Source organism: Apteryx mantelli, chromosome 3 (assembly GCF_036417845.1).
Source record: "Apteryx mantelli isolate bAptMan1 chromosome 3, bAptMan1.hap1, whole genome shotgun sequence".
Classification (NCBI taxonomy): domain Eukaryota; kingdom Metazoa; phylum Chordata; class Aves; order Apterygiformes; family Apterygidae; genus Apteryx; species Apteryx mantelli.
This window is the reverse complement of record NC_089980.1, coordinates 21,203,648-21,224,776: the sequence shown is the minus strand read 5'-3', so window position 1 is coordinate 21,224,776 and position 21,129 is coordinate 21,203,648. Positions and strand designations below refer to the sequence as shown.

At 39.4% G+C, this 21,129-nt stretch overlaps 1 protein-coding gene across 4 annotated transcripts in view; it reads right to left on the bottom strand.

Annotated features, from left to right (window-relative positions):
* The window catches only part of KIF16B (kinesin family member 16B), a 150,884-nt gene that overhangs the window by 125,709 nt on the left and 4,046 nt on the right, over window positions 1-21,129 (bottom strand). For all 4 annotated transcript variants that reach the window (XM_067292883.1, XM_067292885.1, XM_067292884.1 and 1 more), the window contains exons 2-3: window positions 5,579-5,648; window positions 4,441-4,554 (exon numbers count right to left, since the gene is read on the bottom strand). In XM_067292883.1, the coding sequence (XP_067148984.1) occupies window positions 4,441-4,554; window positions 5,579-5,648 (184 nt within the window). The remainder of the gene's footprint in view (window positions 1-4,440; window positions 4,555-5,578; window positions 5,649-21,129) is intronic.

The window sequence follows — 21,129 nt, the reverse complement described above, 5'->3', positions numbered from 1 at the left end:
AGAAGTTCCCAATATACCTTTCCTCTCAAATATGACACTATTCATATTTTCTCTTGGCTCCTATTTTTCTGCCTGCTTTTGGTCACATCACATAATACGGGGGTCTGCTCTCACCTAAGTTCAGCTCTCACTACCAGTTTCTCTCCTGGCTTCCTAACCCTTCATCACCATTACCCCTCACTTCCTTCCGTACCCTCACTGGCCTGTTGGGCAAGGAATAACACTTGAGACAGCTTCTGTCTCAGTGAAAACATCAATATGGGTCTCCCAGTCCAGACATGCTTTTCAAAAATCTCATAGTTACTTCACAAAATTTGGTCATCCCTCCTCCACCTATGTGGTTTGAATTAACCAAGGTGTACAAGACATCAATAGAGCCTGGCAGACACACAGCACAGTCATGCCACTCCTCCCTTGGAGGAGTGCTAAGTAATTTTTTTTAAACATTAATGCTCAAGTGCAAGCATACATTTAGAATATTTAATAACAACCTTCCCTTGAGCAAGGAAATTAAAACAGTGCAATCAGTCATACTTCTCAAAGAGTATAAAGATCTGTGAAAGCAGCATGATCTTCCTTTCTCTTGTCATTTGAAAGTAATATCTCAGATGAATTCTTCTTCCCAAGTACCTGCAGCTTTATTTTTTCTTCCTTTCACTTTTTCAGTGTCTAACTTCTTATCTCACTGTCTGGACCAAATCTTTACGCACTACTGTTTTGACTGGGGCCTTTCTGAAATTCCCATCTGCATTTATGTCCTGTGGTCCAATTCAGGCCCCAGCTATAAATTCTCCAGGGTGCACAGGCTGTCATAGCTGTCTTCCCACACAGTCACAAAGATGCAAAAACTTTATTCCCCAAACATAGTTACCTACCTACCTACACTTCACTCACAGCACAGATTGAAACTTCTCATTTTTTCGCAAAACCCCTCTGCGGGTTTTGCTCAGACTGGGCTTTACAAAGACGTACATCACAGTTCTTATCCACACCTTTCCAGAAAACTAGCATTAGTTTCATCTTTCTTGCTATATCATGAAAAGAACAAGCTTTCTTTCCTGGTTCTGCCATCCTGAAAAGGTTTTCAGTAGCTTCCTCCTCTCTGTCCATACCAGTTCTAACTGCTTTTAAATGAACCATATGTATTTGCTCTGCTTTACGCCTATTCCCTTCTAAAAATTTGTGTAGACCTTGCAAAATGACTTGAGGTAGCACACAGAACAGTCAGGATGCACAGTGATATATGCATCTCCCTAACAATTATAGTCAGTGATGTCTACACACAGAAACTTAAAACACAGACTAGAAGAAGCTACATTATTACAATGGGACTTTGTTAGCCACAAAAAAAATCAGTAAACTGAACAAAATTCTCTTCGTTTCTGTTGAAGGTAAATTGCCACTCCTGCTCTAAAGCATATTTTACATCTACAAGGGGCATTAAATGGGACATGTAGTATTAGACAGACTTTCATTTATCATTTTTCTACCTTTAGATGGGAAAATATAACAATCATAAACAAAGCATACTAGAAATCTACATTACCAACATTCAAGAACAGTTTTATTCCATAGCAAGATGAACGTGAAAGGCACCCTTCTTCTATGTCACTGGTGCAGAAAACTAGAAATTCTGCAGCAAGTTGATAAGAGCTTAACTACAAAGTCTTTCAATTAAATATGAAATACAAGCAAAACAATAGCTTGTGCAGCATTTGCTTAGAAATTGCACTCTCTTTGTTTTAAAATGCCTTCTGTTTTCAACGTGCTATACACATGACATTTAACACAACACTTGATATAAGGACAAAAGCATTTTTATGACTGAACAAGAGAAGCAGGGATTTTTGCCAGTCAGGACCAAGGAGGGAGTCTGGGATTGTGGGACATGCTGTAATAGCAGAATATTGAACATGGACATCTAAGTCATGTCTAGGATGTTAGCATACTACTACTATAAACCATAAAACTCACAGTCTAAAGAAAAAGTCTAAAGGCTTAAAGTCTGCTGCAACTATCTGTATATCGGCATTTTTTTCCTCAAGCCAGTAGACAAGTCACACTGATCTTGCCTCAACCTGATCTACTCTGAAACAGAGGCAAAATGGCACCATTAAGGGAGAAGCTATTTTTATCACTTACAGTACAGAAGTATGGAAACTGGACATTAGCACAGGATACAATTTTGATATCCATTTATATTAATTCTAATTTCCTTTGCAAATGGCAGTTTTAACAAGAGTTAAACTTCATTAAACTTCATTATTTCACAGCATATTCATATTCTAGAACAAAACTGCGTGGTAACAGCAACATGCTGGGGAAAAATCTAACATGTCTATGTTAGAGTCTAACATGTTAGGGAAAAAAAATGGGGGGGAAAAAAAGAACACAATGGAAATTGCTCCCTGATATTCTTTTAATGAGTTCTTGTATTAAGTTATCTTCCATAAGTCAAGTCTCAAGTCAAGTAAAGAAAGACAAAGCAACAACAAAAAAACCCTCTACAGCTCACAGTGTGAATCAACAGCCTAAGGAATCCAAAAAATGAAATATGCATAAAACTAATAATCAGCCACAATCAGTGCTTAAGAAGAATTTCTGTAAATAATTCCGTAGTAAGTTTTGCAGACCTTTCCAAATATGCATTCATACATGATCAATAAGACTTTATTCACGTGTGCTCGTCTATATCAGGAAGAAGAAGTGAGCACTACAGAAACCAGCTATCACTGAGAATCATAAGAATCCTCAGGAAACTAGGTAATCCTAGAAGGAGACCCCAATCAATTTCTACAAGAAATGCAGCAACCCCAGTGCACACTTAAAGTAGGCATTTGTTGGGTCTGCAGAACCACAATGAAAAACCTCAAGGTTTAGTTGGAAACACAGCAAAAAAATACATTATCAAAGCACCTTTAATTTTAGAAAAATCTCTGCATATACGCTCAACTTCAAGCATTTGCTAAAGGTCTAAAGAAGGCCCATGGTCTGAAACACTTGTTTAAAAATGTTCACTAGGAACTAGGGCTCCAGTCGTTGGGTCCAAATACGCTTTTTCATGAATTTCACATCGTGCTAAAGTAATAAGGATACTTCTACATCAATGACCAAATACATGTATGCCTCTGGATGTTTCCAAGAATATAGCAAAAACTGTGCTTTTTGAAAAGACATCATAAAGAAATAACAATCTATAAACTTTAAGAATACATATGACCAAATGTTTAGATTAAATGCTTATTATTAACTCTATGAAATAAAGAAAAACGTTTTCAGAAAAAGAGAGTCTACTGCTGGCATTGACGGTTAAAGTAGAAATTTCAAGTGTGAACTTCCTGTCAAACACTTATAATCATTATTTATATTGGCAAATCTAGTCATTCTTAAAAATACCTAAAATTTGCCTAAAATTATTTTTCATTCTTATTAGTTTTAATTCCCAGGCTTTTTAGGATTAGACACACAAATATCCCTGAATTCTGGGATTACAGACTAGATGAGGTACATACCAAAAAGGTATGTAGCCAGCCGGCTTATGGTATATTCAGCAAACCTTAGCATTATTTTAAGAGGAAAGATGTACATATTTACTTATACCATCCTACGGTCCACAAAACCAAAAGAGAAGATAACAATAATTAAACACTTGAATTTTATTAGATAACTATTTCAGAGTGTGAAAAAAGCAAAAAGGTCCAATGTTCAAATGAAATGCAAAGTCAAGGAGGGCCTATCTCTTCATCTAAACGATGCCTATAGTTCAAACTTAGATTTATAGCTATGCAGAGATATCAGTGCATCAAAAGTAATGTGTACACAGGCTGTGGTTTCAAAAAAAGTTTTTCTGAAAAAGAAAGATACTCTCCTCACATCTTTAAACTTAAGGTATTACCAACCTAGAACTTAAGAGTTCAAAGCATCATGTTTTCTACTGTGAGTGTGTAGGGAGAAAGGCAGTTTTGTCCTTCCTAAACCAAGAAAGAGTACTCAAGAGAGAAGAACCTCCTTTGAGCAGGTTCATCAATGTCTACGCCTTTTGCTCAGAAAAAGACTTCAACTACACAAGAAGAATATTCCCTTCTATATGAATTAAGGATGCATACTTGCTTCTCAAAAGTGATTTTTTTTAAATCTGTTCAAAAACAAATCTAGTGCCTCCTCCCACAAAATAGCTCAGAGAAGTTTCCTAACTTGACCTCAAAAGACAAATCAGATGAGAACCAGAAAAAGGGCATTTAGTCTGCTGTATGAGAAAACATAGCACTTAACAGTGTTAGGTAAGTTAAAAAAAGAAAACAAAACAAAATTCAAACTCTCAGGCATCTAGGGAATTTCTAAATTACACAAGTACTTTAAACAGAAAGATGTTTCAAAGAATACTTCCAGGCCAAGGAAAAGGGGCAGAAAAGATCAATTATTAACATTCAGAAATCCTACCGTTTCTTGACACACAAAGCTGGGACTTTTACTATCTGCTGAGAAATACGAAAAATCATAGGTAAATGTCTTCGTTCTTTCTCTTCCTGTGTCTCCAGTTCCACCCTCTGGTATCTATTAAAAAAAAAAAAAAAGCACTGTTACAATATATGCTAATGAAGTATTTAAAAACATTTTAGAATAACTATTCAGGATGAAAATTTAACACAAGACTACACACAGTGAGAAAATCACAGTGATAGGTTAGCCTATTATTCCAAGAACAGTGAAAAAAATAGCAGTAGAAACACCTTTCAGAATTAAGGCATAGTCACACTAAAGGGAGCACAGCATGAATTTTGCTTTGAATTTTAGCTTACTTATCCTAACACAAGAGTGCATTTTTGTCACAATACTTATGTTTAGTTAGATCAGTCCTGTATATGAAATTCAGTTTATAATAAGGGATTATTCTTCACGTATAATCAATAGGAGCCAGAGAGACCTCTGCATTGTAAATAGCATTTCAGTGCAGAGTTGCAATTAAAATGGTCTTATGGGCCTGCTGTTTAAGGCTAGCACCATGCTCAAGACAGGACAGTTAGCAATACACCTCAGCAACATACACTGCTATCTGAATCAGTCTAGACAAACTGTGTACTGAAATTCCTTTTTATATATTTGCCATTGGAAACTATCTTGCAAATATCTGTTTGTTGAGAATGACTTCTCTTGGTGAGAGAAATGTTAAATTACATCATCAAAATATTATAGCAACTGATGGGTACTCTGGGTTTAGTTCATTTTCATGGGAATTCCAGGAGATTGCTTTTACAGATGAACGGAAGGTTTAATAGCTACTGGGCATATACCTCTCTTCTCTTCCAGGCTTTCACCTTCCATCTAAGTAATGACCAGAACAATAAACACCTTAGAAAAACCTAGCAGATATCATCTATAGAATGGTTTTCAGAAAACCATGGTACAACCAGCAACAGTTAAATCTGTTTTCCCAAAGAATTAATTCAACACTGCTTAAGTGTTTCAGAAACTAAGGGCTGTTCTCCATAGCGTACTGTAGTGAGCACCACTGTTTTGTTCAGTCATGTTTTGGCAGCTACTTGGTTAGAATTTCCTTTTCTAAATTGTGCTTACTCACCTTTAAGTTTGTGATTGTTGTTTTATTTTTTTCCATTGAAATAATAAACTTCGCATCCAGGTCTTTCTCCCTGAAAGTAAAAGCAAGACTTGAGTATGTTAAACAAAACATATCACAATTATTCACAGTCATATCTCTATTCAATAAATTGCTTGCCACAGTCAATCAGGTGAATCCATTTTCATTTCATTTTCATTTCAATGTTTATTTATTGTCATTGGAGATACCTGAAATACCTGGGCTTGCCTCCAAATGCAAATCCCTTCATCTAGTAACAGAGAAGCAGCTTGGGGAAACCTACTTTGGAAATCTGACTCTGCAAGTCAATCAAATGTTTTGTTCTTAATTTGAAGTAGTCTGATCCAAAGCCCAGAGAAGTCAATTACATGGCTCTAAAGAATTCTGAAGCACAGCATTATAAAATGAATCCCAGCCTCTTACCACCATCATGGTAGCAGCAGTCCCAATTTACCCAAATGTCTACGTAAAAAAGACTAAAAACTCAAACCCCCAATATTTTAAACTCTCTTAGAAGTGGGGTACACAACATATTTTTGAGCTGTAATGAATAGGAGTGCAGGAGAGAGAGGTTCTAACTACCGAGGGAGTGTTACACAGGATTGCTGCTCCCGAGAATTCAACAATTTCAGGAGAAAAAAGTCCATTTCTGCAGCAGTCCATTACAGTGTTGCTAGACAGTATTTTCATGCACACACATCTATGTCTTGCCAGTTATTTCTGACTGTTTTCAAAGTATCATAAAAAAAAAAGTTATCTCAGTGCCTAAAACCAGCATGCATCAATCTGCTTGCTAGAGTTGTGATTTCTTTATACCTAGTCGTAAGTGTAATATGCATTTTATAACTACATTTGTTTTAAACAGGCTGCTCTTGAATGACAAGCTTGAGCATATCATCTCCTCTGTTATTAAAAACATGCACATGAGAAAAAAAGAACCAAAACCTCACTCACCAAATGCTAGTAGACACACTTCTTCCAAAACTAAAAAAAATCTGCTAGGCCAGCTGATAAACTAGTGCATCTGACAGGTACAAAAGAAAGCAGAGGGCTTTAAAGCAAAATGAATAAATAAATAAATAAATAATAAAAGATTGTTTTATTATATTGCACAGTATCTCAGCAATTACTGGATATTTGCTTGTGCCATCTTAAAAAATGAAAAAGAGAAACTTCTCATTAACAGAAGACCTGGTTTCAGGCTATTTAGTGTGACATTTTGCATTGAACCACTTAGTTCTGTGTTCCTCAGTCGAACCTGAAAAGTTACCCTTTATTTACACTCGGTCTTCTGGTAGAAATTCTAAAGAAGATCAAGACCCATCTTAAAATCTGAATTAATGAATAAAGATTAAGCAAATAAAAGTGCTTATTTAAATATCAACACATTAAGTTATTTTCTAAGCTAATAAAATACATAATTGTAATAATTACAGCATTAATTATACATCTGAATTTAGATCTACCATTGAAAAAACGTTAGCGGCATGACTTTAGAGATGCCTTTTAATCATTTCCATGTCATCCTCAGCATCTTTAACTAGGTCTACACTTAGAGACTGAAATACTAGAAGACAGTTATGGGTGATAAACAGGGAACGGAAGGGGACGTTTCCAATGGTACTTTTTAGTAGGAAATAGATTTTGACATAGCAGTAACGCAGCATGTGCCTAGCTACCATTCACCTACTTCCTAAGCAGTCTCTACCTGTCAGTAACTATTTGCTCAAGGAAGGCATAATCCAGCCTGCCCAATGAAATATAGCCTGTCTTATTATGAAAGTTTGTTTTAAACAATTTGTAGCCTGTTTCCACTACAAAGTCTGGAAGATTTCCAGGTGGGATGAAATTTGGGCCAGGATCTTCTGTCTGGATTCCTTCATGCTTGAGGTGTACAAGGGGGAAAAATAAAATGGTATTTGTGCATTCATTCCTGAACCTAGCCAGCTGTCTATATTACAAAATTTAAAACTATGGTAATAATAGAAAACAGATACAAAATGTTTCAAGTGTAATACCCTCAGATGAACCACACTATTTTTTAAGAAGCCTACAGTCATTAATCTTTGTGCTCATACTGACATTACTAAATATTTTTAGATTACAGAACAAGGATTCCAAATTTCAAAAAAAGGCCTTTAAAGCACAAGTTGAAAACAGAGAAACAAACAGAATTTTGCATTTTTGTAGGGGAAGGATAAGGAGAAGACAATCTGAAAAAGGAGTACTATGGTCAGAATCAACAGGCAACCTGAGGCAAGTGAAAAAAATTAACAGGAGAAAACATTAAAATCTAATATTAAAGTTTAATTGTAATATGAAACAATTGAGCATAATTTATTATACGCATGAATAGTTGGACAGGATCCCTTAGAAAACAATTGCTTGCACAGTGACAATCTCTTCAAAACAATCTTTTTATGCAGCTCAGCAGCAGGCTGAATTCCTTTTAAAAGGTTTTGAAAGCAAGTTTCACCTTAATTAGAGGTTCAAGCTGTAAACAGCTGGATTTCAATTTCTGGACACCCTTCTGAGGACATTCAGAGCTAGAAGAATCTTATTCTAACCAGCCGCTTTTACAGCATCAATGTAAAACATGAGCCATTTCTCAATTCAGATACAAGTGTCAGTCACCAACCAAAGACACTCTGCCCCCACAAATTCCTTTCCCTTCATTATAAGGCAACATAATGGCTGCCAAAACCAGTTCACAATTAACGCTTTGCTGATTTAAGAAAACTTCTTTCCCCTGAAGCCCAATCTGCTCACAAACTAGTGCTTAAGTCCAGCCTTCAGGCTTCCCTCACTGCTGTTTCATATACCATGCGGAGTTCTGTGATCACAAGGAAATGAAACTTATAACCCATGATCCCTTGGCTCCTCACCAAACTATAAAGTGATCAAGCAGGCATGCTCCTTGGCACAGACATCAGGAAACACCTCAAGTGAGTGTTAGCATTAACCCTCTACTTGTTGTCTACTTGTTATGCTAGTCACCTAGCAGTTAAGGGGAAGGAGGTAAAAATCAGGAAAACTACTTCAAATAATACTGGCATTCTATTTTCAAATGAATAATATAAGTATCAGTACCAAGACAGGCTTAAAAGAATTAGCATGCATGTCTTATGGGCTAGCACAAGAAATAGTTTACTTGGGCAAAGATTTAATAGTTCCTCTTTATTACAAGGGATATGCGGGTTATGAAGAACTGCCCAAAACTGAAGATGACTCCGAAGCTGTACTAAAACCAGTAGCTTCATGGAAGAAACTGCAATATAGATATATCTAAGTCAGGTTTCTTTCCTTGTCCTCTCCTTCCCTTATGTTCCCTGCCTCTTTGCAGGTCAAAGACCAGAACAGTTTTTGCAACTCCATGGGCATCCAGTCCAAATCATACTACTGGTAGTCATATGTTAACAGTATCTGCAGATTTTGAAGGCACTTCCTGCTTTGTAACTTACAGTTACATCCTTTCCTTATGTCACCTACCCAATGCTCCACAAGACCTTCTAAAGGTCCTCCCACAGAGGGAGGGGAGCAGGACATGGAAAAGCACTGCTATTTCAAACATTAATGAACAAGGGAAGTTTTAGAAAATCACTATCATGAAGAAAAAAATCTTTTTTGTCTTATTTCCAAGTTCACCTTTAAGGTCCTTCAATGGAAAAATAAGTTCTTTAAATAGAGAAGGGCTTTTTATTAATCTGTTCTGTATTATTCTGACACTAGAGTACTTACTACAGCTTATCCCATTGGGAATCATATTATGTTTCTCATACTCAGTTGTGATGTCAGATGGATGACTTCTGGGAAGAAAACAGCAAGAACAAGATATGTTTCAGAAGGTGGGGGAAAAAGCCAAAAAGGAAAGAAAAAAAAAAGTGCGATCAACAGTTTTGCTGAATATGGTGTTCCAAAAAACTACTTCAGCATGCTTCCAAGGCTGCAATGGCTAAGGACACAGGTACTACCTAAATTGCCTACTGGGCCTCTCTATGTCAAAATGAAAAGAGGGTTTGTAAAATATACTCTTGGAAATATGTTCAACTGTAGACATCTAATGGAACACCCATTAGAAGAGGATTTTGCTGAAGAGCAGGTGTGTGATTTTGTTTTTCAACTATTCAAAAACAGTCTGAGCACTTAGTTAAAGCAACTCAACCATACTCAATGGCTTTTCCTTTCAAAAAAGTGCCTGTTTCTTTTTATATTTATCATTTAGGCACAGTGTTATGAACTTCCAATTTTATCACTCTACTTGCTCACTACCCAAGTGTATTTCTGGGATTGTAATGTGAATGCATAATGGTTGCTTAATACCCAGGAGAATTCAAGGTAGATTTAACTAAAAAACAAACTCAAAGTGTGTCACAAAGAACCTGGCTTCTTCTTGTAGCTCAGCCATGCCCTAACTGCACATTGTACATTATGCCCTGATGCCTGACTGAATTACACAGACCAAGAGCACTTTTCTTTGTTCGAGTAACTCTTAAAAGGGGAGGGTTCAATTCAACCAAATGCTTTAAAAAGCCAAACAAAAAATCCACTGTGCAAGGAATTTTTTTACTTCCTGTAACTACCAAAAAGTAAAGTAACTATTCTGACTATTGATCTAAGCTGCTTGCAGCTGGTGCAATCTGAAATATCACAAAATTCCTATTTTTTTTTTCTGTCCAGAGGTTTTTGTTTATTTTTGACTTATAAATGCTTGCTAAATCATTTTTATAAACCATCATTTTAAAATATGTGAATATTAAGAAAAAAAGCATATCTAAGTTCAGCAAAAAGAAAAACCTAAGTGGCTGTATACAAAACATCTTCATAACTATTTGGGTTAAAGATATTTTTCCATAAACATCATTAATTCAAAAAGTCTCAACACACTGTCACCTGAGAATTAAAATCAGAACAGGCCATGCAATCTGATTTAATCCTGAGATTTTGGGAATACACTCTGGGTTGAGTCACCTATACTAGGTGATTTTACTCTATACAAAAAAAAAAAAAAGAATCACAGTTTTCTGCATAGCAGGGCAATAGCCCAACATATCCTTAGCTCAAAGTAACCCAGCACTCTTGACTGATATATCCACAAAATCACAATTAAATCACTGAAACCACCTTTACACTAACACAGCCTAAAAGTTAATAACTACACATTCTACATCAACTAGAATGAATAAAAATAGACGTCCTTTGCATTATTTTTGAGGGTACGTTCCTAGCTGGATTTTCCGAGAGCTGGTAAGGGCTGCAGTCCCCCTCGCTTGGGAGGGCTCTGCAGACTCACTTTTACCAACCTCCAGTTTTCTCTGAACAACACAACTTATCTTTGAGACCTCTACTACACTGTCAAATTTGGACAACATCAGCCAGCAGGTTCAAAAGTTATTGCATGTGGATTGACTGACTGACTGGCTGCACAACATCATAAGATTCACCTCGAGAAGCCAGAATAACAAACTCGGAGAACATAGAAACAAGGAAAGTATTTTACATCTCAAGAAACAGAAATATCCCCAAGTTTATGTATTAGTACACATGTATCTGTTCTTTTATGAAGGACAACCTAGATTAAATGCCTTTGGCCATAATATTAAATTTTACCAACAATACTGAAAGGCAGTAGTTTAATCTACAGTAGTAAGGCTCTCCTGAAAAATGAATGTACAGATGTCCTTGTGCTGTCTTATGTCAAATGATATCTAGCGTTTCTCAGGAAGCTATGCACACTCATGATAACACATACAGACTGTTCATTACATTAAATCATGTATCTGCCATGCTTTCTAAAGCTGTACTTTTAACAGCATTATAGGTAGATGTCACCTCCCAACGAGTCAGATTAATTCTAGTGGGCATCCATGTAAGCAAATTTTTGAATCAGTAGCAACAGCTGGCTTAAAAAAAATTAATTGTATCCACATATGCCATGGTCAAAAAAAAATCACATAATAACCTGAATAATATTTAAGCTTCAAGCAGCAAGCTATATTGACTGTAACTTTTCTATTTTGCCTGCAAAGATGGAGTGACAGATCAGGCTCAGCAATGTTCTTACCAGTTCTAGTCCTGCATAGCTCTCAGAGTGGTAAAATATCCTCAAGTGAAGCCCCCTCTTACATGTTTCTGATGTCAGCCTTTAGAAAAGTGTAGCAAAGGCCTTTCTTTTTTTTTCTTTCTTTCTTTCTTTTTTAGCAGAAGCAAGGCAGAACACAACCACAGATGCAACCAAGTTGATTTGAAGGACATTCTGGAGTTCTGTCGTAATTATTAGGTAACTATGAAGTTTCTCTAGAACTCTTGGGTTTTAGTCCACATGATATTTTGCTTTTAATACTTTGTTTCTTCTGATTCAGTATTTTGTTACTCCTGCTATTCCAAGTCATAAAGACAGCATCTCCTTAACCTCCCAAGTACAACAAAGCCTGATTCAAAGAAATCAAGTTGCTGCTCTGCAGTGTTCTTGTTTTCTTCAGTAGACTTTTTTTTTTTTTTTTGGAGGGGGGGACCATTTGCAGTATTTGAGAGTTGAACAGTAAGAACTTTAGCCCATCAGCCATTAAGATGTCTACTGCCATATATGCCCTTCTTATGTTAGATATCTCTGAAAGACTCTCTTTCAGTAAATAAGTCTGGCTTTGTATTTATAGCTAGTAGAAAATAAAGGACTTCGCTCTTCAATTCAGTCAGCTGTTCTTACCAACAATACTTGCCTTTCAGATACTCAGACTTCTGAGAATCTTCTAGTTCAAGAGCTCAGTTATGTTAAGACAGCTCAGTGCTAATCCCATTTATTTCAAAATTGGTTTAAATTTCAAATAAACAAAGACTAAGAAACTGAAAGGCTCACATTTCTTCCCCTACATTTCATCAGGGAAAGCTACAATATAGAGAGATCCATTATCCTTTTCTCTTCTGGTCTCAGGGAGCTCTCAACAAAAAGCAGAGTTTAAAAATATTTTATCATTCATCATTGTAGTGATATAACACATACAGGTAACCTGGTAATGTGTTTGATAATATTGAAATAAATAAACTAGGAAATTCTACTCCAAAACTAGTTGAAGTTCAAAATGCTTATGATTGTAAAGTTTGGGGGTTTAGAATTGGTAAATGATGCAAGTTGAACTATGTTGCCCCATATGCACCCACACTGCTATTATGCTCCAGCCACACTGGCACTGGAAGGTCTTTGTTCTTCAGTGCTATGGAGAGAAGAAACAGGGTAGCAATTGTGACAAATCCTGCATGCTTGAAAAATTTTGAAGCATTCGCATTAAGAACTGAAAAGGTCAGGAAAATAAGCATATGTAAACAGAGGATATATGTGGGCTTCCTGTTCTTTCATAGTTTTTGCAAGCTTCACTGGCAGTTCCAGCCATTAACTCTTCAGTTAATTGGAGCACAATATTTTGCTTAAACACCTGAGAGCTCCTTCAACAGCAGTTAAGTCAGCTCTAGTCTTGCCACTCACTGACACCAAGACAAAGCTCTACATTTGGGACTCTCCCTCCCTGAGGCATCTGGCTTTATACACGAGAATGGCAAGATACAGTTTTAAAGACTATGCATCCGGCTTATTATGTGTCCTGTTTTAAAAACCTCTGAAAAAAAACAACCGCAGAGGAAGTCAGAGGTAGAATGGCAAATGCAGAAGCTACTTAAAAGTCATCTAGGTCTAGTCTCACCTTACCATTCAAGCAAGATCATTTTCTATAATGACTTTCTTCATAGGAATTAAGTCTTCCCAACTGCCTGGGCTTTCATTCCCCTTGGGAGACTATTCCACAGCCTGGACTATCTCATTAAGCAGTAATTCCTTAGATACAGTTTAAGCTGTTCCGTTATTAGCTTCATCCCATTACTCCCAAGATATTATAAAGGAGCCCTAACTAAATAATTAATTCCTCTTTTCAACATTTAAACTCTATAAATATTTCTAGATTTGCATCTCCTAATCTTTTCTGGCAGTCATAACATATAAAGTACACATTTAGCTCAACTTTTGGGTTTTTTTTTTTTGAACAAATGATTCCAGTTATTTCTGTTGATCTTTTCCAACATAACTCAGATAATGAGGTTCTAAAAACTGAACTTAAAAAGATATTGATGTAGAGGCTCACCGCAGGAAGCAGGGAAAGCAACTTCAGTCTTTGGCTGTAAGAAATACTTGCAAGTAAGAACCAAACTGTGATTATATCACATTCTTAAGTTCAAAGTCTTGGGTTCTAAACAAAAACTTCAAAGCTTAACAAGAGAGGAAGGGGCAGGGAAAGAAAAGCAGAGGAAAGTAAGCCACAGGCCACCAGTGTTCAGAAGACCATGTATTTTAACACAGATGAGATACAGTGAAGAAACAAAACACCAGAGACTGCTGGCATTCTTTATTGCTTGTTACCCCCTAAATTTCAGTTTGCTTCAGAATTGCTGAGATTTTCTATTAAGGAAAAGTCTACAGTCCAACAAGTTTTTCTAGAACATCCTGATTTGTGACATCCATATTCTCAGCCAACTCTCATCCTTGGTGTTGGCTCCTCTCTTTGAGATTAACTTCTCGTGTTAGCAAAGATTATATTCTCATTAAACCATACTCATTAACCCAGACAGCCAATGTTCCATTTTACCATACCTTAGGAAACATATGGCTAGACTAATAGTTATTTAAACTCTTCAGGAGAGTGACTATATTGTTATACATTTGCAAAGTTCTCTTTATATTGCTGAGTAAAATAACTTAGTTTTTTTTTCCCCCTCATTCACAGTCACCTCTTCTTCCATTCCAACATAACCAATGCTGAACTCTGCATCTACTACTATCCTTAAACAGAAAAACTTAAAAACTGTCTCCCATATTACTATATTGATTATAAGATTTCTGTCACCTCTTGCTTATTCTTGCCACCGCTAATCTAGACTTTTATCTCGGCCCACTGTGCTCTTCTGTATGTTTATCTTCTCCAGTCCTTCTAAGTTTCAGTCAGTGAATGCTCTGCTGAGAGCAAGATGTGGTTTCTACTTCCATTCGCCTTGCACAGAGCAGCAAAATCTCCAGTCTTTTCCTCAATCTTCAAATGGTCTGCTTGCAGCCTTATAACACAACTTACTGCATCTCTTCCTCAAATATACAATCTCCTCAGACGACATTTAAAGAAATTTCACAATACATACCACCTGTGTTTCCTAGCAAACACTATTAGTTCATTTGCACATTCATTCCAAAGCTCTAGACTGCAATGACAACAGTCACAAGCTATGATCAGTAAGACTCCACTTTTATTATCTTTGAGGGCATTTTTATGTAATTACAAGTGTTTATGTCATTGCTGGTACCTGTGCCTGAAGAACACACATGCTTGCTACTTTTAACAGGCAGCACCCTCCCTAGCACTGGTCAGATACCGCCAGACTCAGGTGGTCAGACAGGCAGTCTTTTCAGAGCAGGCCCAACCATTTTCCCCATCTATCTCTCTTTCTTAATTTCTCTCAAGGTTCTAGATTTCAAACAAGCAGATAGCACAGCCATACAATGGTCATTTCATTTCACCTCCAGGGAAAATATTGATCAGATTCTATACTTTTTCATCACAGTTGAAAAAAGTACTAGGTTTTTGTATTCGCTCAGGTCCTCTGGCAGCCTCACTGTGCTTAGCAAATTAATCAAGCAGCCCCACTGCCCTTAACTCCCCTTGGGAACGTGGCAATAACCACTGTGTTAACAAGCGTAACCAGTCCATTAAGCACATCTTCCTTCAGGTCAGTTAAGAGACCACAATTATTAAGGGCAGATGAATGGTATGTTATCATGCTGATGGTCACTCCCCTGGTTCTTCTGTTACTATGGGACCTATTGTAAGGAAGTAGGAGTGACCACCTTGCAAAATAAAACTCTTTGTTTGCTTCTCTTGAGGAGGTGAGAGGTAATAAATAGAAGATAAAATCATTCCTCCATGTACCTTACAAAACCAAAACTACTTTTCACAGAATCACACAGAATCGCTGAGGTTGGAAGGGACCTCTGGAGATCATCTAGTCCAACCCCCCTGCTCAAGCAGGGTCACCTAGAGCACATTGCACAGGATTGCATCCAGGCGCATTTTGAATATCTCCAGAGAAGGAGACTCCACCACCTCTCGGGGCAACCTGTTCTAGTGCTCTGTCACCCTCACAGTGAAAAAGTTTTTCCTCATGTTCAGATGGAAGTGTCTGTGTTTCAGTTTGTGCCCGTTGCCTCGCCTCCTGTCGCTCGGCACCACTGAAAAGAGTCTGGCCCCATCCTCTCGACACCCTCCCTTCAGATACTTGTACACGTTGATAAGATCTCCTCTCAGCCTTCTCTTCTCCAAGCTAAACAGGCCAAGCTCTCTCAGCCTTTCCTCATAAGAGAGATGCTCCAGTCCCCTAATCATCTTTGTAGCCCTTCGCTGGACTTGCTGCAGTAGTGCCACATCCCTCTTGTACTGGGGAGCCCAGAACTGGACGCAGTACTCCAGATGTGGCCTCACCAGGGCTGAGCAGAGGGGGAGAATCACCTCCCTCCACCTGCTGGCAACACTCTTCCTGATGCAGCCCAGGATCCCATTGGCCTTCTTGGCCACAAGGGCACATTGCTGACTCATGGTTAATTTGTCCACCAGGACTCCCAGGTCCTTCTCTGCAGAGCTGCTTTCCAGCAGGTCAACCCCCAACCTGTACTGGGGCATGGGGTTACTCCTCCCCAGGTGCAGGACCCTGCACTTCCCTTGTTGAACTTCATGAGGTTCCTCTCCGCCCACCTCTCCAGCCTGTCCAAGTCTCTCTGAATGGCAGCACAGCCCTCTGGTGTATCAGCCACTCCTCCCAGTTTTGTATCATCTGCGAGCTTGCTGAGGGTGCACTCTGTCCCTTCATCCAGGTCGTTGATGAAGAAGTTGAACAGGGCTGTCCTCAGTACCGATCCCTGGGGGACACCGCTAGCTACAGGCCTCCAACTAGACTCTGCGCCGCTGATCACAACTCTCTGAGCTCTGCCATTCAGCCAGTTCTCAATCCACCTCACTGTCCACTCATCTAAACCACACTTCCTGAGCTTGTCTATGAGGATGCTATGGGAGACAGTGTCAAAAGCCTTGCTGAAGTCTAGGTAGACAACATCCACTGCTCTCCCCTCATCTCCCCAGCCAGTCATTCCATCAGAGAAGGCTATCAGATTGGTTAGGCATGATTTCCCCTTGGTGAAGCCATGCTGACTACTCCTGATCACCTTCTTGTCCTCCACATGCTTGGAGATGGCCTCCAGGATGAGCTGCTCCATCCCCTTTCCAGGGATGCACGTGAGGCTGACTGGCCTGTAGTTGCCTGGGTCCTCCTTCTTGCCCTTTTTGAGGGCTGGAGTGACACTGGCTTTCTTCCAGTCCTCGGGCACCTCTCCTGTTCTCCATGACCTTTCAAAGATGATGGAGAGTGGCCTAGCAATAACATCCGCCAGCTCCCTCAGCACTCGTGGGTGCATCCCATCAGGGCCCATGGATTTGTGGGTGTCAAGTTTGCTTAAATGATCTCTAACCCACTCCTCCTCCACCAAGGGAAAGTCTTCCTTCCTCCAGACTTTCTCTCTTGTCTCCAGGATCTGGGGTTCCTGAGGGCTGGCCTGAGCAGTAAAGACTGAAGCAAAGAAGGCATTCAGTAACTTGGCCTTCTCTGCATCCTTCGTCACCAGGGCACCCACCCCACTCAGCAATAGGCCCGCATTTTCCCTGGTCTTCCTTTTGCTACTGATGTATTTGAAGAAGCCCTTCTTGCTGTCCTTGACATCTCTAGCCAGATTTAATTCCAAACGGGCCTTAGCCTTCCTCGTCGCATCCCTGCATACTCTGACAACGTTCCTCTATTGCTCCCAAGTGGCCTGTCCCCCTTTCCACTTTCTGTATCCTTCCTTCTTCTGCTTGAGTTTTGTCAGGAGCTCCTTGCTCATCCATGCAGGTGTCCTGCCCCCTTTGCTTGACTTCCTACTCATAGGGATGCACCGCTCTTGAGCCTGGAGGAAGTGATGTTTGAATATTAACCAGCTCTCTTGAACACCCCTTCCTTCTAGGGCCCTAACCCATGGGATTCCTCCAAGCAGGTCCCTGAAGAGGCCAAAGTTTGCTCTCCTGAAGTCCAGGGTTGCGATCCTACTTGGTGCCCTGCTGCCTCCTCGCAAGATACTGAACTCCACGATCTCATGGTCACTGCAGCCAAGGCTGCCGCCGACCTTCACATCTCCAACCAGTCCTTCTTTGTTTGTTAGTACCAGGTCCAGCAGCACACCTCTCCTTGTTGGCTCCTCCACCACCTGTGTCAAGAAGTTGTCACCAATGCTCTGCAGGAATCTCCAGGACTGTTTGTGCCTAGCTGTGTTGTCTTTCCAGCAGATATCAGGGTGGTTGAAGTCCCCCATGAGAACCAGGGCCTGTGATCATGAGGCTACTTCCAGCTGTCTGTAGAAGGCCTCATCAACTTCCTCATCCTGATCAGGTGGCCTGTAGTAAACACCCACAACAGTGTCACCCATGCTAGTCTGCCCTTTGATCCTTACCCATAAGCTCTCGACTTGCTCTTCATCCACCCCTAGGCACAGCTCAGTACATTCCAGTTGCTCTCTCACATAAAGAGCAACTCCACCACCTCACTTTCCTGGCCTGTCTTTCCTAAAAAGCACGTAGCCATCCATGACAGCACTCCAGTCATGCGAGCTATCCCACCATGTCTCTGTAATGGCAATGAGATCATGGCCCTGTGACCGCACACAGATCTCTAGTTCTTCCTGTTTGTTCCCCAAGCTGCGTGCATTGGTGTACAGGCATTTCAGGGAGGTGATCGAGCATGCAGGTTTCCCAGGAGGGGTAAAAGAGGGTCCTCCATAGCCACATCCCATGCGCACTTCCCTGGCTGCATTCACCTGTTGGAGGCATCCTGACTTGACCTGTCTTTTGCCAACTACCCTGTCACTATAACTCTCCCCTTCCCCCATCTTTCCTAGTTTAAAGCCCTCCTTACCAGGTTGGCCAACCTGTTGGCAAAGACCCGCGTGCCCCACCTTGTGAGGTGGATCCCATCTCTTGCCATCAGTTGTCGATCTTCAAACAGGGTCCCATGGTCGTAGAAACCAAAACCCTGTTGCCAACACCAGCGGCGCAGCCAGTCGTTAACCTGGAAAGTCCGTCTCCTCCTCCTCTCATCCATCCCCCCTACTGGCAGGATTGAGGAGAAGACGACCTGGGCTCCCAGACCCTTGACCACCATCCCCAGAGCTCTGAAATCCTGCTTGATGGTCTCCAGTTTGCCCTTGGTGTCATTGGCGCCCACATGGAAGAGCAGCAGTGGGTAATAGTCCGAAGAATGGACGAGCCTAGGCAGTCTTTGCATGACATCTCTCACACGAGCCCCCAGCAGGCCACAAACCTCTCTAGACAAGAGGTCAGGTTGGCAGATAGATGCCTCCGTCCCCTGTAGCAGGGAGTCCCCCACAACAATCACCTGCTGCTTTTTCCGGGCGTTCCGGCAGGGCACAGGGTCTGTTGTCCCTTTTAATTTCAGACCGAATGTCCTTTTAGCATGAACTTTACATGGACCCAAAAACTAAGTTCAGAGTCTACATCTTTAGGAATTGTTCCAACACCAACAGTGGAAGTAGCATACTGATGAAAGTCATTACCTATACGCATGGCTTACACTTTTTTCCCAAAAAGTATCTGCTGTGAAAACTTTCCCAAAGGAAAAAAAATCTGCTGGAGGTCATTAAATGGGTTCAAGGTTTTGGACATAAATACGGCAAGGCAAAAAAAGACTCATTCAGAACAGTTAGTTTATCCTGCCAACTCTGCATCAAAGTAGTTTTTTACTGGACTCAGACTCACCCATACACAACAGAAGAGGCAAGACAGAGGTACATCTACCCTAGGCACACCAGAGCCTCAACTATCCTTATGGATCTTTCAACTTCTCTTTATAGCAGAGAAATTGTATATGATTATAAATCCAATCACAAGCATCATCATTAAAACAAAAATTCAAAGAGTTAACATAAGAAATATCAAACTGAACTTGCTGATAAATGACTTACACTCAGTGGTATTGTAGTATAGAAAGTGAGTGACATCAGTATTGCAACACTTAGCCATATTCAAGCTTTGAGTTATGTTTCTCCTATTACACTTGACATCTCTTAAGAACAGCAACTGACAATTAATGCTCAGAAATACATGCATCAAAAACTTCACCATCTGCTTCAGAAAAAAATATATTCAGCTTTTGGTGTCCTTGCTTGGAATCATTCCATCTTTTCTCACTCTACCTGTTTTATACCAACGTTATATGTATATACATATATTGTCAAAACACTCCATCTTTCATGAAAATGAAAAATATCCATACTACCATATATTTTAGACACAGCAATTTATCATGAGACACCAATTCATTCCTCTCTTGCCTGCATTAGAAATTCTGTAAAATTAGCTCTCCACATGCTTCTTCTGCTTCCCTTCTCAATTTAAAAAAAGCATGGGAAGTTAAGAATAACATTAATACCAGTTAGCTCTTAAGTAAACTACTTCTAAGCATCAGGAGTGGAAATTAAGATTTCAGCTGCCTCTCACTGTCTTCTTATTTATCTCTGTCTGCTGGTACAAAAACACTCTAGTCACATGTTTCTTGTAAATGAAACAGCTTGTTTTGTGTATCTGTCCCTTGCATTGCTATATTAAATTGAGCTGTCGAAAACTCTGCTATTGATACTACGGCTTGAATTGCACAAGCAGTTATTTTTAAAGATAACATCATGTTGCCTTTAAACCTCCCAGGGTTCTCAGATTCCAGTCCTGAAAGCAGAGGACTTATGTAGACTTATGAGCATAACTGAGAGGCATAAAATGTAAAATCAACAAGGACATCCTTATGTCTAATGGATAATCCACAGATACATTCTGCACGATTAAATTATCAGTATTGGCATGGCTTTTAATCCAAACAAATCACAGAGTCACACAAAAGCCTTGCCTAAGCAGTAAAATATATTTTCTATTTCTCACCAGTATCAAACATAAAAGCAGTTAATCTTTGGATAGTAATTGTGAATGACTATATAACCATGTAGAGCACTATAGCTGCTGGTGTGCATTTCTGCCATGCCTATCAGTCAGTTTAGTTTAGAGAGCAAATCCAAGGAGTGTGCATGCAGTATTAAAAATTGCTCATTTAAAATCAAATTGGAATTTCTGTTTCTTTAGATTAAAAATAAGGACAGAGCTGTGGGAAGGTGTATGCAGCTCATTTAAATAAATGCTTACAACTGTTGAGACCACTGGTTGAGCACAGGGAACAAGAGTTTACTGCAGTGCAAACCCACATTCTGATGTCACCTGCATCTTCTTCAGGTACAGAAAGCATATGATCCTCATTTAGTTTATTCAACTAGTTTAATTCAATAATTAGTCTATGCAAATGCAAGAAAGGGATTAAAAAAAGGTTAAAGAGAAAAGGCATGTTTTCCTCTATTACTTCATGAAATAAAA